This window comes from Embiotoca jacksoni, unplaced genomic scaffold, assembly GCF_022577435.1.
Source record: "Embiotoca jacksoni isolate LCO1_2020_lvr unplaced genomic scaffold, fEmbJac1.0.p SCAF_8, whole genome shotgun sequence".
In the NCBI taxonomy this organism is placed as follows: Eukaryota; Metazoa; Chordata; class Actinopteri; family Embiotocidae; genus Embiotoca; species Embiotoca jacksoni.
The window spans coordinates 8,795,500-8,821,309 of record NW_027185436.1 but is presented as its reverse complement, the minus strand read 5'-3'; the positions used below and the strand labels follow the sequence as shown (position 1 = coordinate 8,821,309).

Here is a 25,810-nt window from a genome sequence, read left to right as displayed (position 1 = left end):
AGACAGGACATCCTGCTTGCACTAAGGGCTGTTTGGGGCTGTGGATAATGACCTCAACACATGGTGTAATTCTGAGAAACAATCCTGACTTAATAAACACTCCGAGCATACATCAATGTTTGGCTGCAGATGCCCTCATCCTAACTGATTCTCCATGCATGTCAGATTAATGTGGTCGTGTGCTGCACTAACAATAGTTTATTTCAAATGTTCTTTGTTCTGACGATGAAGCTGATCCATTACAAATATTCTAATTTGTGAACTATCTGGAGCTACAATGTATGATGCTCATACATTGGATGTGACACTGTCAACAGATGAACTCTGTCAAGCCCTAAAACAGATGCTAAATAACAAATCACCAAGACTGACATCAGAGATCAAATATAAATTACTTCAGTGTGGATACAGCATTTAAATCAGTTCTACAGAACCCTAAGTAAAACAAAACACAACCATCCAACACCCTCTGTTGCTAATGAACATTGAATACACTGTAAATAAAGTCGTAGTCACCAAAACATTCATGTCAGTCATCTCATTGGGATAAGTCTAAGAATGAATAATAATCAATAAATTAAAACTGCAAGCAGTGATATGCGGCCCTTGGACGTGCAGCACGCGAGGGTCCGCATATTCCCGCTTGCAGGACCAATTTTTTTCTTGATCTCATTCCTTATTCTTCTTTAAAAAAAATTGCCTTTTTTTGGCGGCTTTAACATCAAAAACTCATGAAAGTTGGTGCCTGATGCAAGTTTCATGAGGTTTGGAGCATCGTTTGACCTTAACATCAACTTCCTGTGTCACGACAAAACATAAAACTTAGCCTCATCGCCCTGGCTATACTATATACTATATACAAAAATTAAATTTGGGTCACTTTTTCGACGACATGCTGTCTTTTTTTTTTAATCACTTTTTTGACAACATGATATAGTATGACTATTTTTAAATATTTTGGACGACATTACTTTTTTTTTTATCAATTTTTGGAGTATGGCCTTTTTCTGAACTGACATGCATGTCTCAAGTGGGAATCGAACCCAGTTACTTCTCGCTGCTCTAACCACAGCACCACTGTGTCATGCATGTCATCCGCAATATTAAAAAAAAGTCATACTATAGCATTGAAATGTATTAATGGGACTTTGGGGGATAGTTTGTGGTAGTTTCGGACAGAAATCCAAGAGGATTTAGACACATCCTTTATTTTTTTGTTTGAGTTTTTGTATTAGGTTTTTATTTTTGTTTTGTATTGCTGTTGACCTTTGGTTTGGTATTACTATGACTGCATTTACAACGCAAACCCGAAACTGTGTGGCTTACCCTGAGGGGGACTCACCCTACATCAACCATGTGGCTTGCCCTCAAGAGGACTTGTCCTCCGTGAACCGTGTGGATTATCTTGAGCGGCTTGAACCCACGTCTTCATGAGGTCGTTTCCAGTTATGAAGCGGCGTCAACGACCGCTTGACTATCTTCAGCGCTGAAGAAGGAGTCGTGGCGGAGAACGTGTTTCACGGAGCAGAAAAAAAAAAATCATTTTTGGGTCACTTTTTGGATGACATGGTATGGTATGATTTTTTTTTAAATTTTTTTTATCACATTTTGGACGACATGCTGTATTATGACTTTTGGGTCACTTTTTGGCCGCCAAGCCACGGGCACACCGATCGACGAAAACAAATTCTTTTGATAACTTTTAATTCCAAACATGTTAAGAGTGCACAGACTAAATTTCAAGTCGGAGTTCGTTAAAGTACAACATGTGTGAATCGCCAAAAATGGTAACTAAATTCAAAATGGCGGACTTCCTGTTGAGTTGACATAATGGTGCGTTGGAACTCGGTGTGATACACGTCCACCGAATTTCGTGCATGTAGGTAAATGTAGCCGCCGGGGCATCTCTTTAGGGGGCGCTAGCGAGCCATTTGGCCACACCCACTCACGACTCCACTAAAATAAAATAAAAATTGATACGCGTGTATCAACTTTCATGAGTTTTTGAATATAATAAAGCCTCCAAATATGCAGTTGTTTACAGAAAATATTAATAACGCGGAATAAAATTCCTTGAAGAACAATAGGGCTTTCGCACCATCGGTGCTTGGGCCCTAATAATCTTCTCAATGGTCAGTTTTGCAGCAGTTTATATATAGTAGGTCCCAAATCTGGCCCTGAATGGTTGTAACTGTGTGCATGTGTGTTTCTATGGAAAAACCCGTGTTTCAGCCCTGAGAGATGACTGATGGAGTCCAATCAGTCTTTATTTAAAGAAAGGTCTGTATTTGGGGCACACGGAGTGGACTTGTATGTAACCCTGTCTGTTCAGCTCCAGACCTCCTCACTCCAAATCTTTGCAGTCTTCAAGACCAACACAAATATTTCTGAAAATGGGTTCAGGGTTTGAGGCCTCAGTCAGTGTTGATTTTAATTGAGCACAAGCATGTGTCTGTTTGATGTATATGGGCGTATGTATTCTGTTTGGATTTGTGAGCTACTCTGTTCATGTGTGAGTGTGCTATGCATTTATACAAATGTGCTCATACTGCTATGCCAAATCCTTCGGTTGTCCAACATGTCTTACATATTGTGTATACAAGTGCAGAGTTTCTGTGACTTGTATACATCACACGTATAAACATGCAGACACATATGTAGTGTATTTGTGCATTGACCTTGGTGTGTGTGTGTGTGTGTGTGTGTGTGTTTACAATAAATGTAGCTCATCAAAAAGGAGCAAATCACACTTTTAGCATCTTGAAACAGGCCACTTGTCCCTGGTCTCAGTTCGACTCTCAGTGTTAGAAGCTTGTATCTGAAATTGTTGTATCCTTGCCCTGCCATTATGCTTGTCACATTCAAACTGTTATTTAACGTGCATCTGCGTTTTGCATTAACAAAACATCTAATGACCCACCCTTTTAATGTTGCTTTTATGTAGACTTAAGTTTAACTGCCCAGCCTTTCTTATGGAATTTCACTAAAATATATTATTTGGAAATTTAACCATCTGGTCTTGTAAGCCCTTGTGGGCTGTGCATAGAAATGTTTATGACCCTAAAATAGAAAATTAAAAAAGTCATTCATTCTTACGTTATTCATTTATTTAGTTTACATACTTTGTTTGTTTGCGCAGTTTCGATTTGGGCATTTGCAAGGATGTGTGTGGCGGTGTTGTAACACCACAATACTGATCATCCCTATCAATCGTCTTCCTGATGTTTATTTAACTTTGGCTACTAATTAAATTCTTGCATTTGCACCTTTTGAATTTTACGTTAAGTGAATCTCGATTATATGAAGCCTAGAATTAAAATTAATGTTTCAAAATTAAGCATATGGGTATCGGTAATAATAATAAACTTTTTAGCACCTTTCATACAGGAAATGCAGCTCAAAGTGCTTTACAGCAATAGAAGTCCATGCAGTGTTTGACATAAAAACAGATATAAAAGAACATTTAAAAAATATAGAAAATAAATTAAATATATAAAAACAGATAAAATGCATGAAAACAGATAAAATGCATGAAAACAGATCAAATGCATGAGAACAGATCAAATGCATGAAAACAGATGAAATGCATAAGAACAGATAAAATGCATGAAATTAAACACAAATAGAGTTAAAATATAAAGTAAGCAATATTCATTTTAAAGGCGCGGTAGTTCAAGTGCAGGCAAGTGCGAGAGCTTCAAGAGTAGCTAGTTAAAGCCTAAAGTAAAGAGATATGTTTTGAGCTTTCTTTTAAAAGTATTAACTGAGCTAGCTTCCCTGATATCTGCAGGTAGTTTGTTCCATAGCTATGGAGCATAGCTGACAAAAGCTGACTCCCCAATTTTCTTTCGGCTGTTCTGCTGTTCAGTAGTTAATGATAGATGATTCATAGTTTGTGGGTTCTATGATAGATGAATCTGTGACAAAGCAATCACATTGATGTAATTATTCCTGCAGAATAATAAATAAGTTACATTGTTGGAATGTACCTTCCATAGTTTGTAATAACAAAACGTTACCATTTCTGAATTATGAATAGCGAGCCTTAGAAAATATGATCTTTTATATTTATATTTCATTAATATGAATAACAGTATGTCCATAACAGTACATAGTACCTAATTCAGAATATTTCTAACCAATATAAACAATATTACAATATACAGAATCTACGCTGTTTCATTTGTCTTTGCTTTTGCCAAGCCGACACACTAGAGTACACACAGGTGCACAAGTGTTTTGAAAATCCTATGAAACTATGTGTCAGAGAGAAAAGGCTCCGTTCTTGCTGGGTGACTGCCTGGTGAAAAGAACACTGTTTGGCAGGCTAACTAATATATTTGCAAATAAGACAGTAATCTCCCCATGGCAGGCCAAACATGCCAATGTTTGCTTGCTTACTCCACATAAAAGACCAGTTCACTCATTCGTGCTCATATACAAGCAAAGGCAAACATTCCCTTTATTGTGAAGACCTCTCTCCTTCTCCTTCCTTTATTTTTGCCCCTTCTTCTCTGAGCCCAGGAAGGACGCTCTCACCCCGGAACAAGCCTGGAGGTCTGCAGACCACACACAGAGCAGTGCAAAGATCTTTTCCCGGACTCCCTCTTCTTCTCTTCTTTTTCCTGCCTCCCTACCTCTAAGTTCATTCCCACTGTTTTATATGGTCACTCATTCAGTATCGCTCCTTCTTCTTCAGAGGTCACTCCCTCTTGTCCCACATTTCATCTCCTCTCAGCCCAGCCTGACCGAAGCAGAGTGGAGGTTGTCTGTCCACTGTTGCATGTCTCTATCTCCATTTCAGCAGTGTGCTCTGATCCTCTGTTTGTTTGAAAATGCTGATGTGAACTGTAGAGAGGATGGTCACTTAGTCTGATATTTGTGCCTTGTGAGACCACCCAGCCAGCCAGGCCAAGACACGGGGAGTTTAGGCTTTATTTTTCAACGCCTCCGCTGTTCCCAGGGCCTCAGAGCTGAATGAGATTAATCCCTCTCTGTCACCAGTGTGTGTGTGTGTGTTTATGACATAGCTTTGAGAGTAGTCGGTTTTGGAAGATCCAGGTGAAAGAAAGAATGTGCAAACACAATGTGTCCTTAAAGCTGCGAGAAAGAAAGAAAAGAGTGAGTCATATCATATAGTATTTGTCAAAAAGATTCCTTCCAGTGGCTGAGGATGAAAAGTGAAGATAAAGAAACAATATCTAAGCTTCAGGGGAATTTCAAAGGCAGGGTGATTTTCAACAGGGCACAGCTTCAGGCTTGTGATTTGAAATAAAATCCATATAAAATACTGTATATCCATGTGATAAGATTAAAGTCTGTATATAAAAGTGGACGTAGCTTCCGGGTCCGAAAAGTCAGGTCAATGCAGAAGTGCCTTAAACGGCAATACCACCAAGGACTGCTGGAGGTTAGCTCCAAAAAAAACCTCTGGCTCCATAGACAAAAGAAAAAGGGGGACAAAAGTTCTGCCCTGCAGGATTACATGTATGGATACTCCCTTGAAATACTTAAAAGTAAATGATGAAAAGCTGAGACTGCTTGCTAAAATTAAGAGATTGAAATAGTCTGCTACGTCTAATCTCATCCACTCCAAGTGGTGGTATGCCAATTTGACCACACTAATTCAATTGGATGAAAGAAAAAGTATTGTAACAATACCCACTTTTAAAATAGTGTTGTATAAAATCTGAAGTCTATTCATATTTGAATTAAAGGGGAACTTCAGCTCATCTGTCAGGACTGAGGGTACATCAGACAATAAAAGTTTGCAAACACTTGTACAACACTGGCAACCTCTTGAAGAGAGAACCAGATTCATATTCACAATGGATGAGTACACAGATGTTACCGGTTTCTGCTTATCAAAGTGATTAAATACTGGCTTTTAATGTAAGTGGAAAGAGTTCATTAAAGAGGAAGCATAAAGGCATAAATGGCCTTGACCTGGTTGGTTTGACATGGCAGCTGACACTGTGGATAAGGAGGCCTGAGCATCGCGGTGGGTGGCACCATGTGTGAGCTGAGGATTTACAGTGCCTCTAGACCACACACAGACACACTGGGAGAGGGAGGGATGGATGAAGGCAGGGAGGAGATAGAGAGAAGTAGCAAAAAAGGAAGAGAGGAAAGGGGAACTTGATGGAAAAGAGAGATCAGGGAGTTATGGTGTAATTTGAGGTGTAGAGTCTGAAACTGAAAGTCTCCAAAAGTAGTGTAAGACAATGTTTTAGTGTATGTTATCCAGCAAGAAAATGGAATAAAATGATTGTGCAACATCACTACATAATGCTATAATGAAGCAATATTTCTTTTAAATGGATGCATGGTTGTATTTTACCATATTAAATTAAATAATAATTTAATTTGCTTTGAGAAGTTACACTAAAGTTACACTAAATGCTGCAGTGCCACTGACTGATTTAAATGGACAATATCCTTCAGTATCAAGGAGCTAACATAAGGGAAAATGGAAAAATTTGCAAATATGCCAATAAATACAGGTTTGTATGTCCTGTGAGTTAGATCCTATGTGCCTGATGGGGCATGGCTCTGTGACTCACTGTAAAGTTTTCCAGCTCCAACTTTTGTATTAAGAGGAGGGCAGTGTAGCCATGAAGGAGAAAGCAATGTGTGCTAAATGGTCCATAAGCGTGGCCCGGCCTGGCCCTGCAAACCCCTCTGGATCCCATATGGTGAATGTGTGTGTGCTACATGCATGGACGCACGGCCTAGCCCTCAGCATGACTGCTCCCCACCGACTAACATCACATAAAACACTGACACAAATATGCAAACACGAACACAAAAGAGCGTTACGCATACCAGTGGTAAAAAAAATATACACTTCAGTATCATGTGGCATCTATCAGACTGTTATCTGCTTCATGCTGGTTTATGTATTTTTCCCAAAGCATATTACATGTGAAAGCACCTATGCATGAGTTCATAGGGTCAAATACAATCTCGAAACCACCCAGGCACATTGATAATCCTGCCAAACAAGACAGCAATTTACCCTTGTCTCCACATGTCCCCCTTGTAGGAACTGAGCTACTACAGACACCACGTTGTACTCCCCCGATCCTGATTGTGAATTGGGGAGTGGAGGGGAACATAATTGCATGCTTAAACGCCTGAGAAATGGACATCCAGTTCTGCTGAGTTGGTGCTTTTTGTGTGGCCTCATTGTTGAGACGTGCAGTCATGCAGTTCTTTGAGTCCCAGTCGGTGTTCATGTTGGGTTAGGGGTGGTTCAGAAGAGTGGAAGAGGGGGAATTATTGTCTAGTGGCCAGATATTTCATTCCAAGATCAAACACTTTGTGCCTGTCCACCATGCCTGGCAGGAGGAACGCCAGAATGGAGTGAAACACACTCTTCCCTCTTTCGGTTGCATTTCTGTCCTGAGGTTTAACACCCTCGTTGTCAGGCAACTAATCAGCTGTTTTAAAGGCCCAGCGGAGCCTTTGATAGCAAGAACACAACCTATACAACAGAAGGATGCACACATTGTATACCCATGCACACACAGACGCCACAGTCAGTTATACTTGCTGGTTGATGTGCTTAGAGCAGCCAAAGTGGACAAACAAAAGGCTCCTCTATGGGGTTGCAGTGTAATGAGAGGCAGTTTGATCGTAAATATGTTGTTCTGCAGAGTTTTCCATCTCACTGCAGGACAAAAGGGACAAGCCATCAAATTCGGGTCATCAGAGGCTTCTACGTTGTAAATCAACTCGCTGAGCAGAATCAGTTGTGTCATCACGGCCGTCTGAGGCCCCAACGGCAACGGAAGGATTCCCCATTAGGTGAAAGTTACAGTAGCATTAGTGACCGAAATTAAAAATGACGAAAAGTTGGTTTCTAATATCCACCTTCTGTCATTTTAGTGCTTACGGCTGTTGGTCTCTCAGCTCAGTGGCATTTAGAGAGAATTCAATCATCAGTCCTTGGAGGAGAGAGAGTATGAGAGCTGGAGGTTTGGGGATGAGACAAATTGGATCATGTTCAAGGCAGCTTGGAAGAGATTCAATGTTTGTACAACTTTATCACAAAGAATTGCAGCACTTTTGTCTCCTGCCTTGCTGAATAGACCCTATTCAGTGACGAGCCCTTACTTTTAGAGTGATAAATAAGACGATGACAAGATGGCGGCACGTGCCAAAGAGTCCCTGAGACGCTGTGGTACATGGAAAACAAAAGAAATATGTGAGTGTCAGTCTTACTTAGACTGTGCTGGGGATTTAGACCAGTCCAATCTCTAAAGATGTTGTCATGTTAACAAGTCAGGGATACATTTGATATTATTAACTGAACTTATTTAAAAAAAAAAGGATATGAATGCCATTAATATCAAACCGTGTTAGCATGAATGGTCAAATACAGAGAAAGTGCATTGAAAATTCCACATTACTTCCTCCGTAAATCAGTTTTCATAATCATCCCTTTTATATGTATTTAATTTAATGTTCGGTGGCAAGAGATGAGGAGAAGAAAAAGTAGCCAAACATCCTAGTTGGTATAATTTGGTGTTCTAGAATAAAAATGATGTGGGATATGTTGATTTTAGACATGCATGCCATATTAATCCAAATGCTTTCCGTTTTTTTGTTGTTGCTGAAAACACGCTCACACACTCAATGTATTCAGCAGATGAATTTAGCAAGTGAACGGGTAAGAGAGGAAGACAAATGAGAAAAAAAGAAAAGTATGAATTATCAACCTCGTTTTCCATCTGCGCAATCAATGCTTATGAAGCTGAAACTGTCATTTTTGGCACGGTAGTCATTGCTTTTGGCCCACGGTGGACCCTCTGACTCATGAGAGAGAGGTGGTGGGGCACAGGAGAGTTTCCGAAGCTCTTGAGAATAGGATAGGACTTCCATTCAGGTCTTTCTCTCCAACCACTGATTATGACCAACAACAGAAGTTAAGGAAATGCCTGGTTCACTTCTATATTCCATTCAAATCAAACCTCAATTCAGCCTAATTAATCTTGTTGAGATGAAAGCTATAGTTGCGGGAAACACCTCGTCTTGAGAAATACGTTTTCTTAAGTCAGTCCAGGTTCAGGAAAGCCAGTGGAGAAATTTCAGCGGGGATGCAAGACAGTGCACCCTCCTGACCTGATCAGAATAAATGATAAAATGTTAAAATTTCAGTATTTGGAGATTAAAATGTCGCAGAAATGATCCTACTTAAAGAGGCACCTCCTAAAACAACACAACGACATACAGTTGCGATGTTATGTACACGACCATTACTTAGTACCAGTGGTGGAAATTTGTATAGTATAGCATTAGGTAATTGCACATTTTTCTGTGTGAAAGGTTGCTCACGCCGTCAAGGATTAAAGATTCAAGACTTGAAACAAAGTGCCAAACGGTCATAGATTTAGATAAACAGTTTTAGTTCATTTCTGGCTCTGAAGCAGGTTTTTTAATAAAATGATTTCACAAAATGGTATATATTACTTTTTGTGCAATTTCAGAAAAGAGTTTGAAACAGTTCATTTCAGAAATTAGAAAGCACATCACAGTCCCACTTGAAGTTGTCACTCAACAAAGTCAACCAGACATCTTTTAAATGGCCATTGATGAGAACTTCTTATCTGTAGCCAATGATCTATTTATCCCAACTCTATCTGCTTGAGTGGTAATATATTGTAAATGAGGCCAGAAAAGGCCCTTGTGGTTCAGTGAGAGAACAAGTGTGTGTGAGATCTATTGCAGTATGTAAACCGTTTGACATCAGTGTTTGGGCTTTCTTTATGAGAACATCTGCGGCAGCTGCCCAATAAATTCCCAGTGTTGAGAAAGCAGGAACAAAAAGTACCATTTTTGTATGGCAGTGTACCATGGCGAGAAGCGGACCTAGTCGTGCCTCATCTGGAGCTCCAAGGCCAACGTTTAGGGAAAGTCAAATCGGGGATGGAGAACTGAGACAATGTTGCTGTGTGTTTACAAGTCTGTTCTGCATAGCAACAGACAACCTTGAAGTGAGCCTATTGATTGCCATCATATCAACCCCAGACAGATACAGATTTGCGGATGTTTTACCGGGCCTCTGCAGATAAAATGTTAGGGCAGACTTGTGTTTGTTATTTTTGTGAATGTTGAGCAACGCAGACTGATAAAACGATGTTGTTGTCTCCTCTGTAAGAATGTCCTCGGTGTCAGTGCTCTGGTGGCATCTGCACTCTACAGTTTTACACCAACCTCATAGAGAGATATTTTTAAACTTCTCTAGGTTTCTGGGTAAATACATTAACCAAGTATTTAAATCACTCTTGTTATTAGGTTGTCTTGATAAAATCACATTACAGGTTTAATAACAGCGGCTGTGAATGCGAATCGTGCATAAAGTCACTGATATTATATTTACACACTCAAAGTTCAAAAAGTCCTCTAGTAAGATGGGATTTTTTTTTTGTGTGTGTGTGACAAGACTATGCCAGAAGCTACTAGGGAATAAACAAAAGAGTGAAGTGTTATATAATAAATTTAAAAAAAAAAAAAAAAATAAATAAATAAATAAAAAAAATCGAAATAATACAAACTATTTGAAGGTGTAAAAATGATATAAAAGAGCATAAAAATAGCCAAATAGCTTACATTTGAGAATGTTGTGATGTTTAGATTATTACGCAACAAGGCATCTAATCAGTCCCAAATTTATTCAGCAGCATGAGACAATGACCTCAAAGTAGAGTCAGGGTCATGAAGAGCTATCGACCACGACAAAAAGAACAAGGACAGATAGCTAGTAGACTCCAACAGAGTCATGATTACATCAACGGCTCAAGAAACAGAGAAAACCTGAGTCTAGTACCTCAAAAACTAGTGAACCATTTTATTTTATTTTCATTTTTATTTTTCATTGTTGTTGTTTTTTTTATAACAAATTCTGGGCTATATGACATTAATTGATTAATGCTGAACCATTTGGTTTCATATATTTCACAGTGAGCACTGATCATATATTATTCAATTTTAAATATTTTTTTTTTTTTTTTTTTTTATTAAATTAAAAAACGACATATATATTCTTATTTTATTCTATCCAGTCTATGGTTTATTTTATTGTATTGTATTGTATTTTATTCTATCGATGCGACAGATTGTGCACAGCACTTTCAACACAGTCGAGGCGTTTGTATGAGGGGACAAAAAAAAAAAAAAAGACCCACACATCTAGTCAGCTGTTGTTTAAAAATATGTCTTAACGTCATTTGTGACCCTGACAGAAATAATTAAAAACTATCTTTTGAATCGGTGAAATTGATCGAAAGTGCGGTTCTGGGTGCGAAGCTAGGTCAACAATGAGCAAGCTGCATTGGAGTCGCCGCTGGTCCTGCAGTGTCTTGTCCCTCCGGTAACTGAACACTACAGGAGGACAACGTATGAGCGTCTTACTCAACATGATGTGACTTAACGTGACTTAAACAGCTGAGTTTTTTTTTTTGCTGCTCCGGTTGAACTGGACCGGTTTCCTTTTTTTGTCGTAACTGGTAGCTAAGCTAACCCAGCTAGCCACAAGCTACGGTGACTGTTCCCCTCCACGGGAGGAAGAGCAGAGAGGAAACCTCAGGTGTCCTGATGGCTTCAACTTCTGCATTTGATAAAGGTTCGTAAGACATGTTTAATAATTGCTACTGCTCTTTTGGTCTCTCTTTTACAAACTTTAACGTCATGTAAAGCTACTGAAGCTAGATACTGTTTAGCCTTGCTCACTGCTTGGCATCACATCGCCAAGCTCTCTTTCTGCAACGATTACATGTATTTGGGTTTTATTTAGAGTACAATAGGGTGTAAATGTCCCCTTATCTAAAGATGTGTATTTCCTTTTTCTATTTTCTGTCAGGATTTTTGTCATATATTTGCACTCAAACTCTATGAAACTCTCTGGTGCGTCCTCATTACATCTCATCCGTCCTCCTTTGGTGACACAAGTGTTATTTTGTCTTTTAAGAAGCTGTATGTTGCAAAGAACGGTAGATTAATACGATGTCAACATTATTTCGCAGCAGCATGGCGTGAAGGTGACAGCTGTCTGGCTCCGAACCCGAGAGATGGTGCCCCGAGAGATGGTGCCCCGAGAGAAGCCAGAGTCCAGAGACTGACCTCCACCGCAGCGCGGGTCACGTTCGCTGAAAATAAAGACGTGGAAGAGGAAGAACAAGAGGGGCGCGCCACGCCTGTTGGGAGACTCACGAGACCGAGCTCGACTCACTTCTCTCGGGAGAAACCTTCGTTTCCCAGCAGCGTCACAGACCCCGGACTCTGCGTGCCCTTAGAGCTGAGCGATGCTGATGAAGACAGAGTCCCGTTCACCATCAACAGATACCTGCGGGGTTATCAGAGGGAAGGCATCAGGTTCATTTACAACAACTACATCTGTTCCAGAGGTTGTGTCCTGGGAGACGACATGGGGCTGGGAAAAACTGTGCAGGTACAAAGCACATTAGCTGCACAAGTATTTTCAGAAAATATCTGTATTTGCTTTGCATATGACTTCACATGACTCTCCTGCTCTCTTTCTTTACACCTCTTTGTACTCACCGCAGGTCATTGGTTTTCTTGCGGCGGTGCTGCACAAAACGGGAACATGGGAGGACATCAAGAACAACAGGCCTCAGTTTCTGCAGAGTCAGACGCCCTCCAAACAAAGTACTCCCAGCAAAGTGGGTACTGAAATATGCCTCTTGCACATAAAGACATGCCCGGTATCATATTTTCAAATACTAGATGCATTTGATCATGCGCAGCAAGTGATCGTATTGCTTTTTCCACCGGGATGATTTGGGTGTTTCTGTGATCCGGTCCAGGTGTTTCTCATTGTGGCCCCACTGTCGGTGCTTTACAACTGGAAAGATGAACTGGACACATGGGGCCACTTCCAGTGTGTGGTGGTCCACGGGCTGAGGAAAGAGGAGGAGCTGGCACGCATCAAGAAGGGACGCATTGAGATCGCTCTCACCACCTATGAGACTCTTCGCCTTCGTCTGGATCAGTTTAATAAGTAAGAACCACGCTCAAACACACAGAAAATGCCATAAACAAAATGCTTTCTTTATACTGTATATTTTACGAGGTGTGATGAAAAAGTTCCGGGACTATTCCTGTTGTGTACGAGCAGAGCACGGCACGGTGATGTGCGGGGGGGGGGGGGAGCAATAACTTTTGCAAGTCTTTCAAGTCACATCGCTTCATCAACAGCAGCACCTGTGTGATGCACGTTTTTACGACGTGTGCATTTGTAATTTCACCATGGACCTGAAACTCCAGCAGAGAGTGCACATCAAATTTGGCGTCCAACAACAGGTTTTTAAATCACACCTGGTATTTATTTCTTAGGTTATGTCGTTTTTTTTGGTTACTGCTTGAATGTTTTTGATATTCAAGCACTAAATATAGCTGTGCCCTCCCTGCAGGATAGACTGGTCTGCTGTGGTTGTGGATGAGGCCCACAAGATCAAAAATCCAAACTCTCAGATCACTCAGGCCATGAAGGAGCTGAGATGTAAGGTGAGAGAGCTCAATATTTGTGTTGTTATTTCAGAATACTGTTACTAGTGTGTAGCTACTAATGAGTACAGATTAACTGATGGTGATGAGTGCTGATAGCGTAAAGCTTTTATAAAATGTTAAGACCAATGCCCTCGTTGAAAATATGCTGGATACAACCACCATTGTGTTGGGCAGCTAAAATAATAAGTGAGCTTCTCTCTGCATATGGGCCATGATTTTGACGTTAAATTTGCTCTCTTTTTTTTTTTTTTTCCCCCCATCAGGTCAGAATTGGTCTCACTGGCACGATCTTACAGAACAACCTTGAGGAGCTGTGGTGTGTTATGGATTGGTGGGTTAAAAGACTTTTAATGTCACAAAACATTTGCATATTTACAATCACATTTCAGTCCATTTCCCTCCCAGTACAATTTGCAGCTCAGCTAAAAAGAAAAAAAAAAACTTTTTTAAAATTCTGTTTAGGGCCGTACCAGGTTGTCTTGGAAGCTTAGGACATTTCAAGAACAAGTTCTCAGATCCCATTGAGCAAGCGCAGAGGCACAGCGCAACCAAACGTGCCCTCGCTACAGGGAGGAAGACTGTCAGAACCCTGGTGAGGAAGATTTCCAAATGGTTCTTCAGAAGGACTAAAGCTCTCATCAAAGAACAACTGCCGAAGAAGGATGACAGAGTAAGACTTCATCATTTTTAATGGATTTCTCTTCTCTGGAAACTTAGAATTCACCATCTACAATGTGCCATTAGCCAAACACTCAGACAAATGTTTGTGACGTCGTCAAAACATCCTGTAAAGAGATTCTGTTGTGTTTTTTTGTTTGTTTTTTTTCCCGAGGTGGTGTATTGCTCTCTGACAGACTTTCAGCAGACTGTGTATCAGACCGTGCTGGACTGTGAGGATGTGACGTTGCTGCTGAGGTCTTCAGAGAAATGTGACTGTCAAAGCGGACGCACTCGCAGAAGCTGCTGCTATAAAGTTAGTTCATCCCTTTTACCATTGTGTGCCCTTGTATGTTTAGTGATGTAGAGAGCGAAACTTGATCTAGAGGTCCCCTGTAAAGCTTCGGGGGATGCGGGTGAAACAAGGTGTTTTACTTTGCGCTGTTTTTTTTTTTTTAACACTGTAAAATATTTAATGTACGACCACATCCCCACTAATACGTTTGTGCATTTGGGGAAAAAAAAACAACAAAAAAAAAACGTTTGAAAATGCTACTGACCCCCATTTTAGTTTGAAAACTTCAGGGTTGCATTTCAGGCTGGATGGGAGTAAACCGAGACGATGACGCAGACACCCGCGTTCGCTCTCTGATTGGCTCTAATGAATCACAACGTGCCGTTCTCTGATTTGTCCTGCCCCTATCACGCCCCTATGCTGGCAGAGATTATGCGGTTAAATTCTGCATTTTATAATACTGCCGCTGACTGCATGTGCAGAAACCGAGCTACTATTCGAGTGATTTGTAACAATTCCCCTGTGCAGTGGGGTCATCAGCCCTACGTGGAGCCCCCAGGGATTCTCCGTATTTAGTGGCCCAGCAGATTCGGTGACCTGCCCTTATATTCTTACCCGAACACTCACTCTTCATACCTGAACCTAAGCAACACTGCAGATAACAGGATCACATTGGCCACCAAATGTGGTGTTCCAAGAAATTTCTGAATTTAAAAAAATATAATTTATCAACAAACAATTTATTACACACACATGTACACTGCGTGCATACTTGGTCCCTCTCCAAGGTGTTGAAGTAAAGTCTTGTATTTCTGCATTGTACTTGTGCTTTAGTACACATTCAAAATACGGTTCAAGTGTCTTTGCTTGTCTAATTAACTCCTGCTTTAGAACCTGCTATAATACACCGGCTGATTTATCCTTTAAAACGCAGAAATAAATCTCGCATGTATGTGGTTGAAAGGAATTTGGAATTAGTCTGGTTAGTAATAAAAAACATTTTTTTTTTCCATTGCAGACAAACTCTGAAGGTGTTACTATGAAGGAGCTGTACTTTAGTTATCTGGCCATACTGAGGAAGGTTGCCAACCATGCAGCACTGCTTCAGTCTACTGCAGGCACCAGCAAGAAGCAGGTAGAATCATGTCACCCTGTATCTGCTTCAGTATACTAGAGTATTAGAGCTTTCTGCTGGACAGATTCTTCAGACTAAGAAGACTCATGTGTTTCTTCTAGAAAAAGTACGTAAGTGCCATTTGTGCCAAAATATTCCAGACGTTTCCAAACTTTGTCCAGAGGTGCAAAAATGAAGCATTTGAAGCCCTGTCAGACCCCATGTACAGTGGGAAAATGAAGGTACAGCACAGAGGCAAGGACTCAGTCATCTTTTCTTCACAGGCTGTTTGAGTGGTGGTTAACATGCTTATCTTTTTTGTTTTAGGTTTTGCAGAAGTTGTTCAAATATTATCTTCAAAGGAGAGATAAAATGCTTATTTTTTCTCTCTCTACTAAGGTGAGAGCTGTGCTTGTGGGTTATCAGTTATTCCATTTTTTTCTATGTCAGTGACTTTGCCCATGTGATTACAGATATACGATGTATAGATGTTGTGTGATACTGCAGGAAAATAATTTAATGCTAAACAGGGTTTTTAGATGATGTCATACTTTTACAATAAGGCACATTTATTTAGAAGCAGCCTTGAGTACATCCTTTTTAATCCTGGTGCCACTGTTGTTAGAGCATATCACTTCTTTACAAAAAAAAACTAGTCCGAGGGCACTTTCTTTTCTCGTGACATGCTTCAGATTAATAGAGAAGCCTTAGGTTTTAATAAGTGAGAGCAGTTAAAGTGTTATAGGTAAGTAGATGCTGCAGAGTCTAATGGTTTCTGTCACATAATACAGTATGATCATATTTGTGGCTGAGGTCGTATTTTCATGACCTTCAGAAATTGGCAAAAGCAGCTTTTAAACGGCTAATTAATGTGCTTTGAATACTATGCAGCGGCTTCATGTGTGTTGTACCTGTCAGCTGTTAGATGTGCTGGAGAGCTACTGCATGGCAGAGGGTCTGGACTTCAGCAGGCTAGACGGAGCCACCAAATCCAAAGAGAGAGTCCAGATCGTCAAAGACTTCAACAGCTCCTCTCACGTCAACCTCTGCCTGGTTTCCACCATGTAAGTGGAAAAAAGTAACAATGATAAAACAAAATGTAGGCTCTTGTTAATAAATAAGGCAAGTAGTGTCTCCATATATGCACAAAATTTAGATAATAAAGACATATTTTACTTGAGCTGCAAAAATCACCATCGATGTACTTTACAAACACAGAGAACAACCACATTGCATTTATAGGATAATTCACAACTGTCTTAAATTAGCAATGTTAAATAGCAATATAAAAATGCTAAAGGAAATATGAAAACAATATGGGCAGTTTGGGAACATTTAACACTGTGTGTGTGTGTGTGTGTGTGTGTGTGTGTGTGTGTGTGTGTGTGTGTGTGTGTGTGTGTGTGCGCGCGCGCGCTACATTTTTATTTAGGCTTTTTTTTTTTCCAGTAATTTTTTTACATATTTTTAAAATCTAATTATACGTGTCTCTTCTATTAGGGCAGGTGGTCTTGGTCTTAACTTTGTAGGTGCTAATGTGGTGGTGCTGTTCGACCCCAACTGGAATCCAGCCAACGACCTTCAGGCTATTGATAGGTGGGTTGTGCGCCACGTCACAGCTTTTACAAGTTGTACCTTGCAGCATTTTGTTGTTGCTTTCTTCGACAACGGAACAATAATCTGTTGATTGCTAATTGTTGCATACAATCTAGATGTGAATGTGTGTGTGTGTGTGTGTGTGTGTGTGTGTGTGTGTGTGTGTCCTCAGGGCGTATCGTATTGGCCAGTGCAGGGATGTGACTGTTCTCCGGCTGATCTCACTGGGGACTGTAGAAGAGGTTATCTACCTCAGACAGGTTTACAAACAGGTACCAGACGATCACGACCACGGAGTGACAGTGTGATCCCAGAAGTGTTTTTGCTGAACGGTATCTGCTGCATTCAGTCACTAGTTCTGTAATTTCTTAAATTAAACCAGTAGACATAATGCTAATGATAAAAAAAAAAAAAAAAAAAAAAAAGATCAATATTGTTTTTGTAAATCCCTCATTAAAGCACCATATGAAGCCAAATATTGGATCATCTGTGTATTTTTACAAATATCTGTCTCCATCAAATAAACATAAGCCTGACTCCACATGGTAGCATTTCACAAATGTATGACATGTATTTTCAACAAAACATTTATTTCATTGCCCTAATTTGATATTTTTTGTTAACTGTCTTTCCATATATTCCCTCTTATGTTGCAGCAATTGCAGTGCTCAGTTGTTGGCAAGGAGAGCGCCCGGCGGTATTTTGAGGCGGTGCATGGCGTCCATAAGGGGGAACTGTTTGGGATCAAAAACCTCTTCAGGCTGCAGACCCAAGGGACATGTCTCACCCGCAAGATTCTGGAGGTTCGATAGCCAACACGTCTTTTACTGTTTGACTGATGACGTGTCCTACTTGTAGCGTACTGCCTGGACTCACCTCGTCCCACTGACTCATTTCCGCGTGTTCGTCTGGACATGAGTATCGCTGTTGCGAGGTCTATCCTGGTTTTGATAATATTCAGGATGTGACGTTTACGTAGACCAAAGAGAGATCTCGTTCTGCATATCCCCACACGCCCGAGAAACACAAAGATCCCGGGTACTGAATACTGTATGCTCTTTGTGCAGACGCCTGTAGTGTTTACAAACACAAAGCAGCATTTTTTTTTTGTATTAATGAATCTACTTTCCTGTAACTGTTAACCTTGTATTAATTGGACTGCGGCTTACTTGCTCTAATGTACATGTATGAAACAAGACTCTTGCAATCTGTTATCTACACACTTAAATTCCTCAGCACGTCAACTAGTGCTAATAAGACAAATTGTGTTCGTTCAGTGCTGCCAGAGCTAGAGGCTTTTTACCTGAGCAGGTAGTTGGCAGCATTCAGACACCTGGATAAGATGTATACATGCCGGAGGGTCCCATTTTCTTCTGGAGTACTCCAGCTAGCATCTCTGTGTTTCTCACAACGGAGATAATTGCTTATGCTGGTTTCTGAAATCAAGATATCATATTTAAATGCCCAAACACAAAATTGGGTTACGGCAACAAAAAAAAAAACTTGAATCGTAACCACGATCCTCAGCGCCTGTATAAACACACTCAATGTTTTTGAAATTAAAAAGTCATCTTTTGTTGATGATCGGGATGACGCAAAGTCGATTTTGTCTGATTACATGTGTATGTTTTGATGAAAATGTGTCTCTTCCTGTCAGCGAGAAGGACAAGTGGAGGCCGGCGTGATAACAACGAGCACACACAGAGGCGAGGAGGAGGAGGAGGAGGTGAAGGGAATTAGCGTGAGTAGCGCCGCCGTTCTCAGAGACCCAGAACACAGGGCACTCATCTTTTCCATCTCTCCCTCCCGTCTTCCTTCCCAAGCGGCCTTCTCATCCTCTCATTCCCATGTGAAAGAGGGCATACCTCAGACAGGGACCTTCCTGTCTGTCAGTGAACCAACTCGCGCAATCTCACTGAAGTCGACCGCATCCCGTGATCTGACCGTGTGAAAATTGCAAACTTTTTACTGCAACTTCCCCAGTGCTCTGGCCATAAGTATGTAGAACATAAAACAAAAATAAATAAAGAGCAGTAGATCGTGAGTGGAGTACCACTTGAAGGCCTTGGCTCACAGGAAATATTTCACCCACAATTCTTTGTATTGTAGTGACACCGAAGGATGAGGTTCTCTTGGTCTGACTGTCCTTCTGATGCCGTTTGGAGCAGCTGGATGTTATTACTTTCTTGTCTTAAAGGAAGGAGCAGACCCCGCTTAAGTCTATCTTCTATGTTTCAGCTATTTATTTACACAATGATACCCTGTATCACGCTTTTCCCAGACAGACTTGCATGAAGCAGCACACTGTCCTTTTTTTTTTATATCAGCTCCACTGAGACCATTCAGAGTCCTGCAAAAACACAGAATACACTGGGGTGCTTTAACACGCGCTGAAAGAGCCTCGAGGCTTGTAGGCGTAGACGCACGCAAGTTCTACAGGAAGAGTCATGTAATTATGAGAAATTAGAATCACTGTTGGTGGCCAATCCAAAGCCCAATCACATAACTCTGGGAAATGTTATGACTCTTTTATTCTCTTCCTATTACATCATGATGGAGGGCACATGTCACATTGACTGTTATTATGAGTTATTGTTAGAAAACATCTGTTTTGTATTTTACAATGAAATGTCTTATGGGCTGGTCCAATGAATGATGGCATAAGCAAGAAAAGTGAAGAACTTGTAGCCTTTTTGGTGCATTTTGTTTCAGCTAAATCTCTCCCACACAGTGGATGTATGGTTTACTTTCATTTTCATATCAATTTCTTGTTCTCGTAACACTTGTACTACTTATTTTGTCAGTCTGTCTGTACTTTTATTGAGCTGTTGGTGTCTACTGTTTTAATTTAAGGAACCCGGAGATTCTTCACATACAGATGGCCCTGTACCAAATGATAAACCAGCCAAGGAGAACAGAGATGCATCAAAGGTCCCCGGAGGGGTCCTGGACTTCAGCAGTGGGAGTGACGAGGATGAACACGAGCAGCGGCTGAAGAGAAAGGCCTCAAACCTCAGTGCGGACGGTGGCAACCGGAGTGGGAATGCTACCACCGGTCCTGGTCGAATGAGTCTCTTCCAGCATGGTTTCTCCCGACTCCTCGAAAGGGACAAAGAAAGACCAGATTCAGGAGAAGGGGACAGTCGTTCGGGTGTCGAAATTAGCCCCTTTGAAGAAGATGGTGAGGATCAGAAGAGGGAGGATGTCTCCACTGGCAACTGCAAGAGCTTTAATACAGGAAATGTTGCCATCGGTCCCCCTAAATTGGGAACAAAAAGCTGGGACACGTCCAGCGGTTCGGATGGGGGGAGACATGACAAAGTTTCTCCATTAACAAAGGGGGATAATGCTGTAAGAAGGGGACAGGGTCTGAAACGGAGAATCAATGAAAAAATTGCAGTGGGCGAGGAGAGCAATGAAAACTCCTCACCAGACAAAAAGAAAGCTAATAAACTCAAAACTACAGTTCCCAAAGTGCAACGATTTGAGGGTTACTCGGATGAATCTGAGGATTTTGACCTGGAGGCAAAGACGTGCTCCAAGAAGGATGCTCCAAATTCACATGAAAGAGAAGGAGACAGAGGAAGGCTAGACCAAAACAGAAAGAGGCAAAGTGTGAGTGCAAGGGACAAAGCAAGATCCAAATACACAGAGGACATCAAGGCCCTCACATCTTCAGAAGATGAACACACGACTCCACAGACGGAAAGATCCAGAGTTGAAGTGACAAAACACGGGCAGAGAGCTGCAACTCGCACAACGGCGAGACATGCAGGAGCGGCAAAAGCAGTTTCATTTACAAGTCTGAAAAGTCAGACGTCCCCGGCGTCCAAAAAAAAGAGCGGAACCATCGACAGCGTGCTAGGTTTGATTCAGTACTTATTGTAATATGGTAATCATCCGCAAAGAGCTTAATTTCAACGTTCATGATGTGTATTTTTCTTTAAAGGAGACGTACAGGAGGTGGTGTACACCCACTCTAACCAGCGCGTGGTTGGCGGCAGCAAAGCGGAGGAGCGTATCAGTAGAGCTGCTGTTCGGGACGTGTTTGAACGCAAAATGTACTCCCAGCTCCCGGCCAATCACCTTCTAGACACCCAGGAGGTACGTACAAGAAACACCGGTCTGGTCCAGTCATTTTTCAAATAATTAAGCACTATACCCTTGTATCACTGGCTAGTTCAAGGATCAGTTCACCCAAAATAAAATAAAAAAAAATAAGAATTTGTCCATTTTTATTCCTTTCACCTTAAAGGTTAGTTTTTAGAGTGTTGCTGATATGTCAAAATTTGGATATGAAATAGGAGAATCTGTTGCCATCTCAGACTTAATGAAATAAATCCAATTGTGTTCGAAACACTTAACAAGAATATTTTTCCTGTAATGATGCGACGGGATTGCTCAATTATCAACAGACCTCGCAGTAAAAAGCATAATTTCGACCTGTTTTCTATTATAGCACGTGGCAACTGCATAGTGGCAAAATCCGGCCTGTACTTTTTTTTTTTTTTTTTTTGTGACCCATAATGCTGCATGTTCACACCCAGTATCATGCCTGTCCATCTCAGCCAGCAGTACTGACAAGCAGAGGGAGACAGTCGGTGAACATACTTGGCAAAATAACTTCAAGTCGATAAATAAAAAAAAAAGAAGCAGTTTTTGCAGGTCGAAAGCTAAACTTCCGTCTTGTTTAATTGTACCAGAGTCTGTCGGCGAGCTTACCAGACAGTCAGCCCTGCCCTGCCGCTGTGAGGCTGCAGACGACGCCCGCTGCGGATCACCCGGTCATCTTTACCAGCAAGAGTGTGCACCGCACCAGGCACACCACCTTCATCATCGGCGAGACACCCAAAATCATACGCAGGTACTGAAAGCGTGTCAGAGGAAGTGAGGTGAAGAGAAAAAGACGGAGGCAATTACATTTGTTAAAACAAAAGGAAGAAGTGATTTGTGAAAAGTGAAAAGATTTACCATTAGAAGAAAAGGCAAGAGTAAAAGAGTTGTAGGGTTAGAGGTGAGTGTAGGCACAGTAAAGGAAAAAAATACTGTAGAGAAAGGAACCTGCAATAATAGAGGAAACACCTTTTGATGAGAAAAAAAAAAAAAGAAGCATGAAAGTGAATGAAAGTCGGGTTGAAAAGATGGGGAGGGAAGAAAAAGAAGAGAGGAGTTCCTGGCAGTGTGGGGAAGTAGGCCAAAAACCCACCACAAATATAGTGCTGAGCGCCCCCACCTGGCCCTTAGTAATTGTGTGTGTGTGTGTGTGTGTGTGTGTATTTGGTAAGAGACCACCTCTGAGCTTTCCCCTCCACCTATTTCCCAGCATCATGCCAAAGATTACCCAGTTATGATCGGGCCCAACAGTGCAGGAGTTTTCCCCTCCACGACCGCAGCCTTCCCGAGACGACCCCAAAAATGATCGCCTTAGGACTTCCAAACCCACACTGATATATATTGTACACACATACACGTCCTAACAAGCATTTACACACACACACACACTTGTCCTCAAGTGCACAACTCTGTCCCGCTGCATCACCTCCGCCCCCTGCCTCCTCGAACTCTCATATACAGACACCTTTGTGGCTCCAGTCTCACTTCCCAAGGGGGGGAAAGGCTGCATCTCTGCCCAGAGGCTCACCAGGGAGTGAAAATACACACTAGTTATATTGATATCGCCTCAATTAACCTTTACTTAAATCCACATGCACGTCAGGTTTTACTGCTCTTACTTTTATTTATTGTTTTTCCAGTGAAAGCCACAAATGGTAATAACACCACCATAATGCTGCTGTACCACCAGTGACTTTGAAGTATTTCTGTCCCCGAGTCTGGTTAGACCAACGTTTTAACGACTGCCTGGGAGCTCAGGAAAAACACCTCATACTGCTTTGCTGTCTGGATGTGAGCCTGAATATGTGGAGAACTATTCATTTTAGGTTTGGAATGACAGACCCGCAGAATATCTGATTAATAGTATTGGCCGTGTGGATATTTAAAGACGATATTCGTTGTGTGATTTAAAGTTGCCTACAGGATGCTAATAAGTGCCAAATCATCTCCTCGGACTTGAGCAGAGGGCACACATCAAATTTAGTTTCGAACTCTGGAAATTGGCAACGGTGACCCTTGAAATGCTCCAGGAAGCCCACCGCAATGAAGCAACGAGTTGGGTTGAAGTGTTTTGAGTGGCCTTCGAGTTTTCGAGAGGGACAGAACGTCACTGTCCAAAACCAAAGAAGGCGTGTCAGGTCAGGTGTGCACCGTGGATTCATCTCCCGGGGTCAGACTGTCAACACCTACTTCGACAGTGAATTACTGAGGCGTCTGAGGAAAAACATTTAGTGCAAACAACCTGAACCGTGGTGCGGTGGCAATGCAGTTCCCCAGAGTTTCTCGCCTGCAAACAAATCATTGCTCCCCACCACTCCTAGTTGTCAAGATTTTGTTCCGCGCAAACTCCTTTCTGTTCCCCAAAAACTTTAAAATGTATTATGCGCTCTCTGCTCAAGTTTTAGCTTGTTGGTGAAATCACAAATATATGAACAAGTGGTTCCAAAAACGTGTGTAACAAAAGGGCCGATGTCGATCAAGCGACCTGACTTGGAATACACGTGAACGTCATTGCTTTTCTTTGCTTCGTGCACGTCAATGTAATGCGCTCCGTTCGTGAGCAACAGTGGCAGTCTTAAGAACTTTGTGATGGCACCTTGTGCATGTGTGGATATGGGTTTTTCATCAGGCGATATTTGTCTTTTTTTTGTTGTTCGTGGATGTTCTTTTTCACACTCTTCTCTATTTTGTCTTTTTGTAGGCAGCAGCTGAAGGAAATGGCAGACAACTTCAGATTTCCCTCAATCCACCAGTTCGCAGTTGAAATTCTGAGCAGAAACTCGACCCAGAGACTGGCCTGGCTACAACAGTATTACACTTCGCTGAACCACCCTGACCTGGCCAATACAGTCACAAGCAACTTCCCACAACCTGTTACAGCGCAGACCTCGACTGCTACCTTTTCACCATCCACAAAAAGAGCTGCCACAACCCGACAAAAGGATCTTCCAAAAGCCACAAAAAACGCAAAATATACTCAGAAGAATTTAGAGCCCAGAACTAACCCCGAAACTCCACAAAACAATGTTTCCAAGCTGCAGAAAAAGTCCAGGATCCCACAAAATGATGTAGAACCTGCAAAGAGGCAAAAGATCTCACAGAAGAATGTGCTAGACCCTCTAAGTGATGTTCCAAGTCCTGACTCAGAGGAGCGGGAGGAGACGGTCGACAGTGCCAGAGCAGGAAAGAGGACAAAGAGGGGTAGTGTTTCTAATTCTGGAGCCTACAGAGCTGGTGGTGGTCTTGGCGTGGATCGGGCCAGCAGCAGTGATCGGGGGTCTGGGGAGGCTCCCGCTTCCCCGAACCGCACAGACAGAGATAGCCCTTCTTCTTCAGACCTCAGCCACGGCAGGTCCACCGCAGCATCCAAACCCGCAGCACGGGGAACGGAGCGAGAGCAGAAATCATCTTTGAGGACGAGTGAAACTTTGCAAGGGCAGAGAGGAAATCCTCCGACCCCCGTACCCTGCAGTCATCGCTCCTCCCTGACGGACCTGATAGGAGATACCTCAATCCTTGACGACCTGCTAAAACCCAAAGCCAAAAGTGCACAGCGGATGAGCACCCCAGAACAAATTCCTTCGTCACCCGGAACCGCTTTCGATACCGATTTCAGCTTACGCGCACAAACCACACACCAGCTCGGCACACCGGAGCAGGCGTCAAAGGGCAGCTGCAAAGGCTTCTGGGACATCTTAAACGAGTGTAACGAGGAGAGCATCAACAGATTAACAGACCCAGAAGAAGTGCAGAGAGTTTGCGTCAACACGAACTTTGCAGCGAGAAGCAGACCTGGACAGAAAGAGAGTCGGAGTCTCTGGAAAGCTAATGACAAGTTCCTGTGGAAGAAATAATAGAGGAGAAGCGTTTTAGATTGTAATCTGGTTTTTTTTTTCAAATGTTTACCGTTTTAAAGGAGAAATTGAAAAAAAGCAAAGTTATTTAACAGAGGCTTTCCTCTCACCGATTTTACATTTGATATTATTTCTACCTTTTCAAAGTTTTTTTTTTTTAATGTATTTACTCATTTGAAAATAGTTTGTGTTCACTGAGTAAGAGAGTTACCTTGTTTAAGTGTTACTCAAATAAATGTATCTATTTATGGAACTTATTCCCTTATCTGCTACTTTTTTTTCTATATTTTTTTACCCACACGACCCCTGGTGGAGCATTGTCATTTTTTTTTTTTACCACGCATCATTTAAACAACACATCCATAAAAGGGTAAACAAAACAAAAAATCATTAGCAATAACATTTATATTTGTATCATAGGGCAACAACTAACAATGATTTCCATAATCCATTTATCAACTGGACTATAAAGGGTCCATAAACAAGAAATAATGTCCATCACATGTTCATGAAACTAAAAGTATCGTCTTCAGAGTTTTTTTGTTTTTTTTAATCCAACCAACAGTTCAAAAGACAACGATGTTTGGCTTGCAATGATAGAACGTGAAGAAAAGCAACAAATTCTCGTTAACAGAATACTTGAGTTAGCAA

General features: G+C 41.5%; 1 protein-coding gene across 4 annotated transcripts; it reads left to right on the top strand.

The window, feature by feature from the left end:
• Nucleotides 1-11,315: 11,315 nt before the first annotated feature.
• ercc6l2 (excision repair cross-complementation group 6-like 2) lies at nt 11,316-25,416 on the top strand. Of its 4 annotated transcripts, none has more exons than XM_069178409.1 (20): nt 11,316-11,626; nt 12,030-12,451; nt 12,567-12,683; nt 12,828-13,021; nt 13,434-13,527; nt 13,794-13,861; nt 13,993-14,200; nt 14,363-14,503; nt 15,501-15,617; nt 15,719-15,838; nt 15,924-15,995; nt 16,515-16,660; nt 17,097-17,192; nt 17,365-17,464; nt 17,849-17,995; nt 18,850-18,933; nt 20,046-21,057; nt 21,142-21,296; nt 21,896-22,056; nt 24,007-25,416. In XM_069178409.1, the coding sequence occupies exons 1-20, from the start codon at nt 11,599-11,601 to the stop codon at nt 25,157-25,159; spliced, it is 4,635 nt and encodes a 1,544-aa protein (XP_069034510.1). In that variant the 5' UTR covers nt 11,316-11,598; the 3' UTR covers nt 25,160-25,416. The 4 variants fall into 4 exon arrangements, with proteins under 4 accessions (XP_069034510.1, XP_069034509.1, XP_069034512.1 ...); XM_069178408.1 differs by having other exon boundaries at nt 12,027-12,451; XM_069178411.1 differs by lacking the exon at nt 24,007-25,416 and having other exon boundaries at nt 12,027-12,451; nt 20,046-20,954; nt 21,896-21,985.
• The last annotated feature ends 394 nt before the right edge of the window (nt 25,417-25,810 follow it).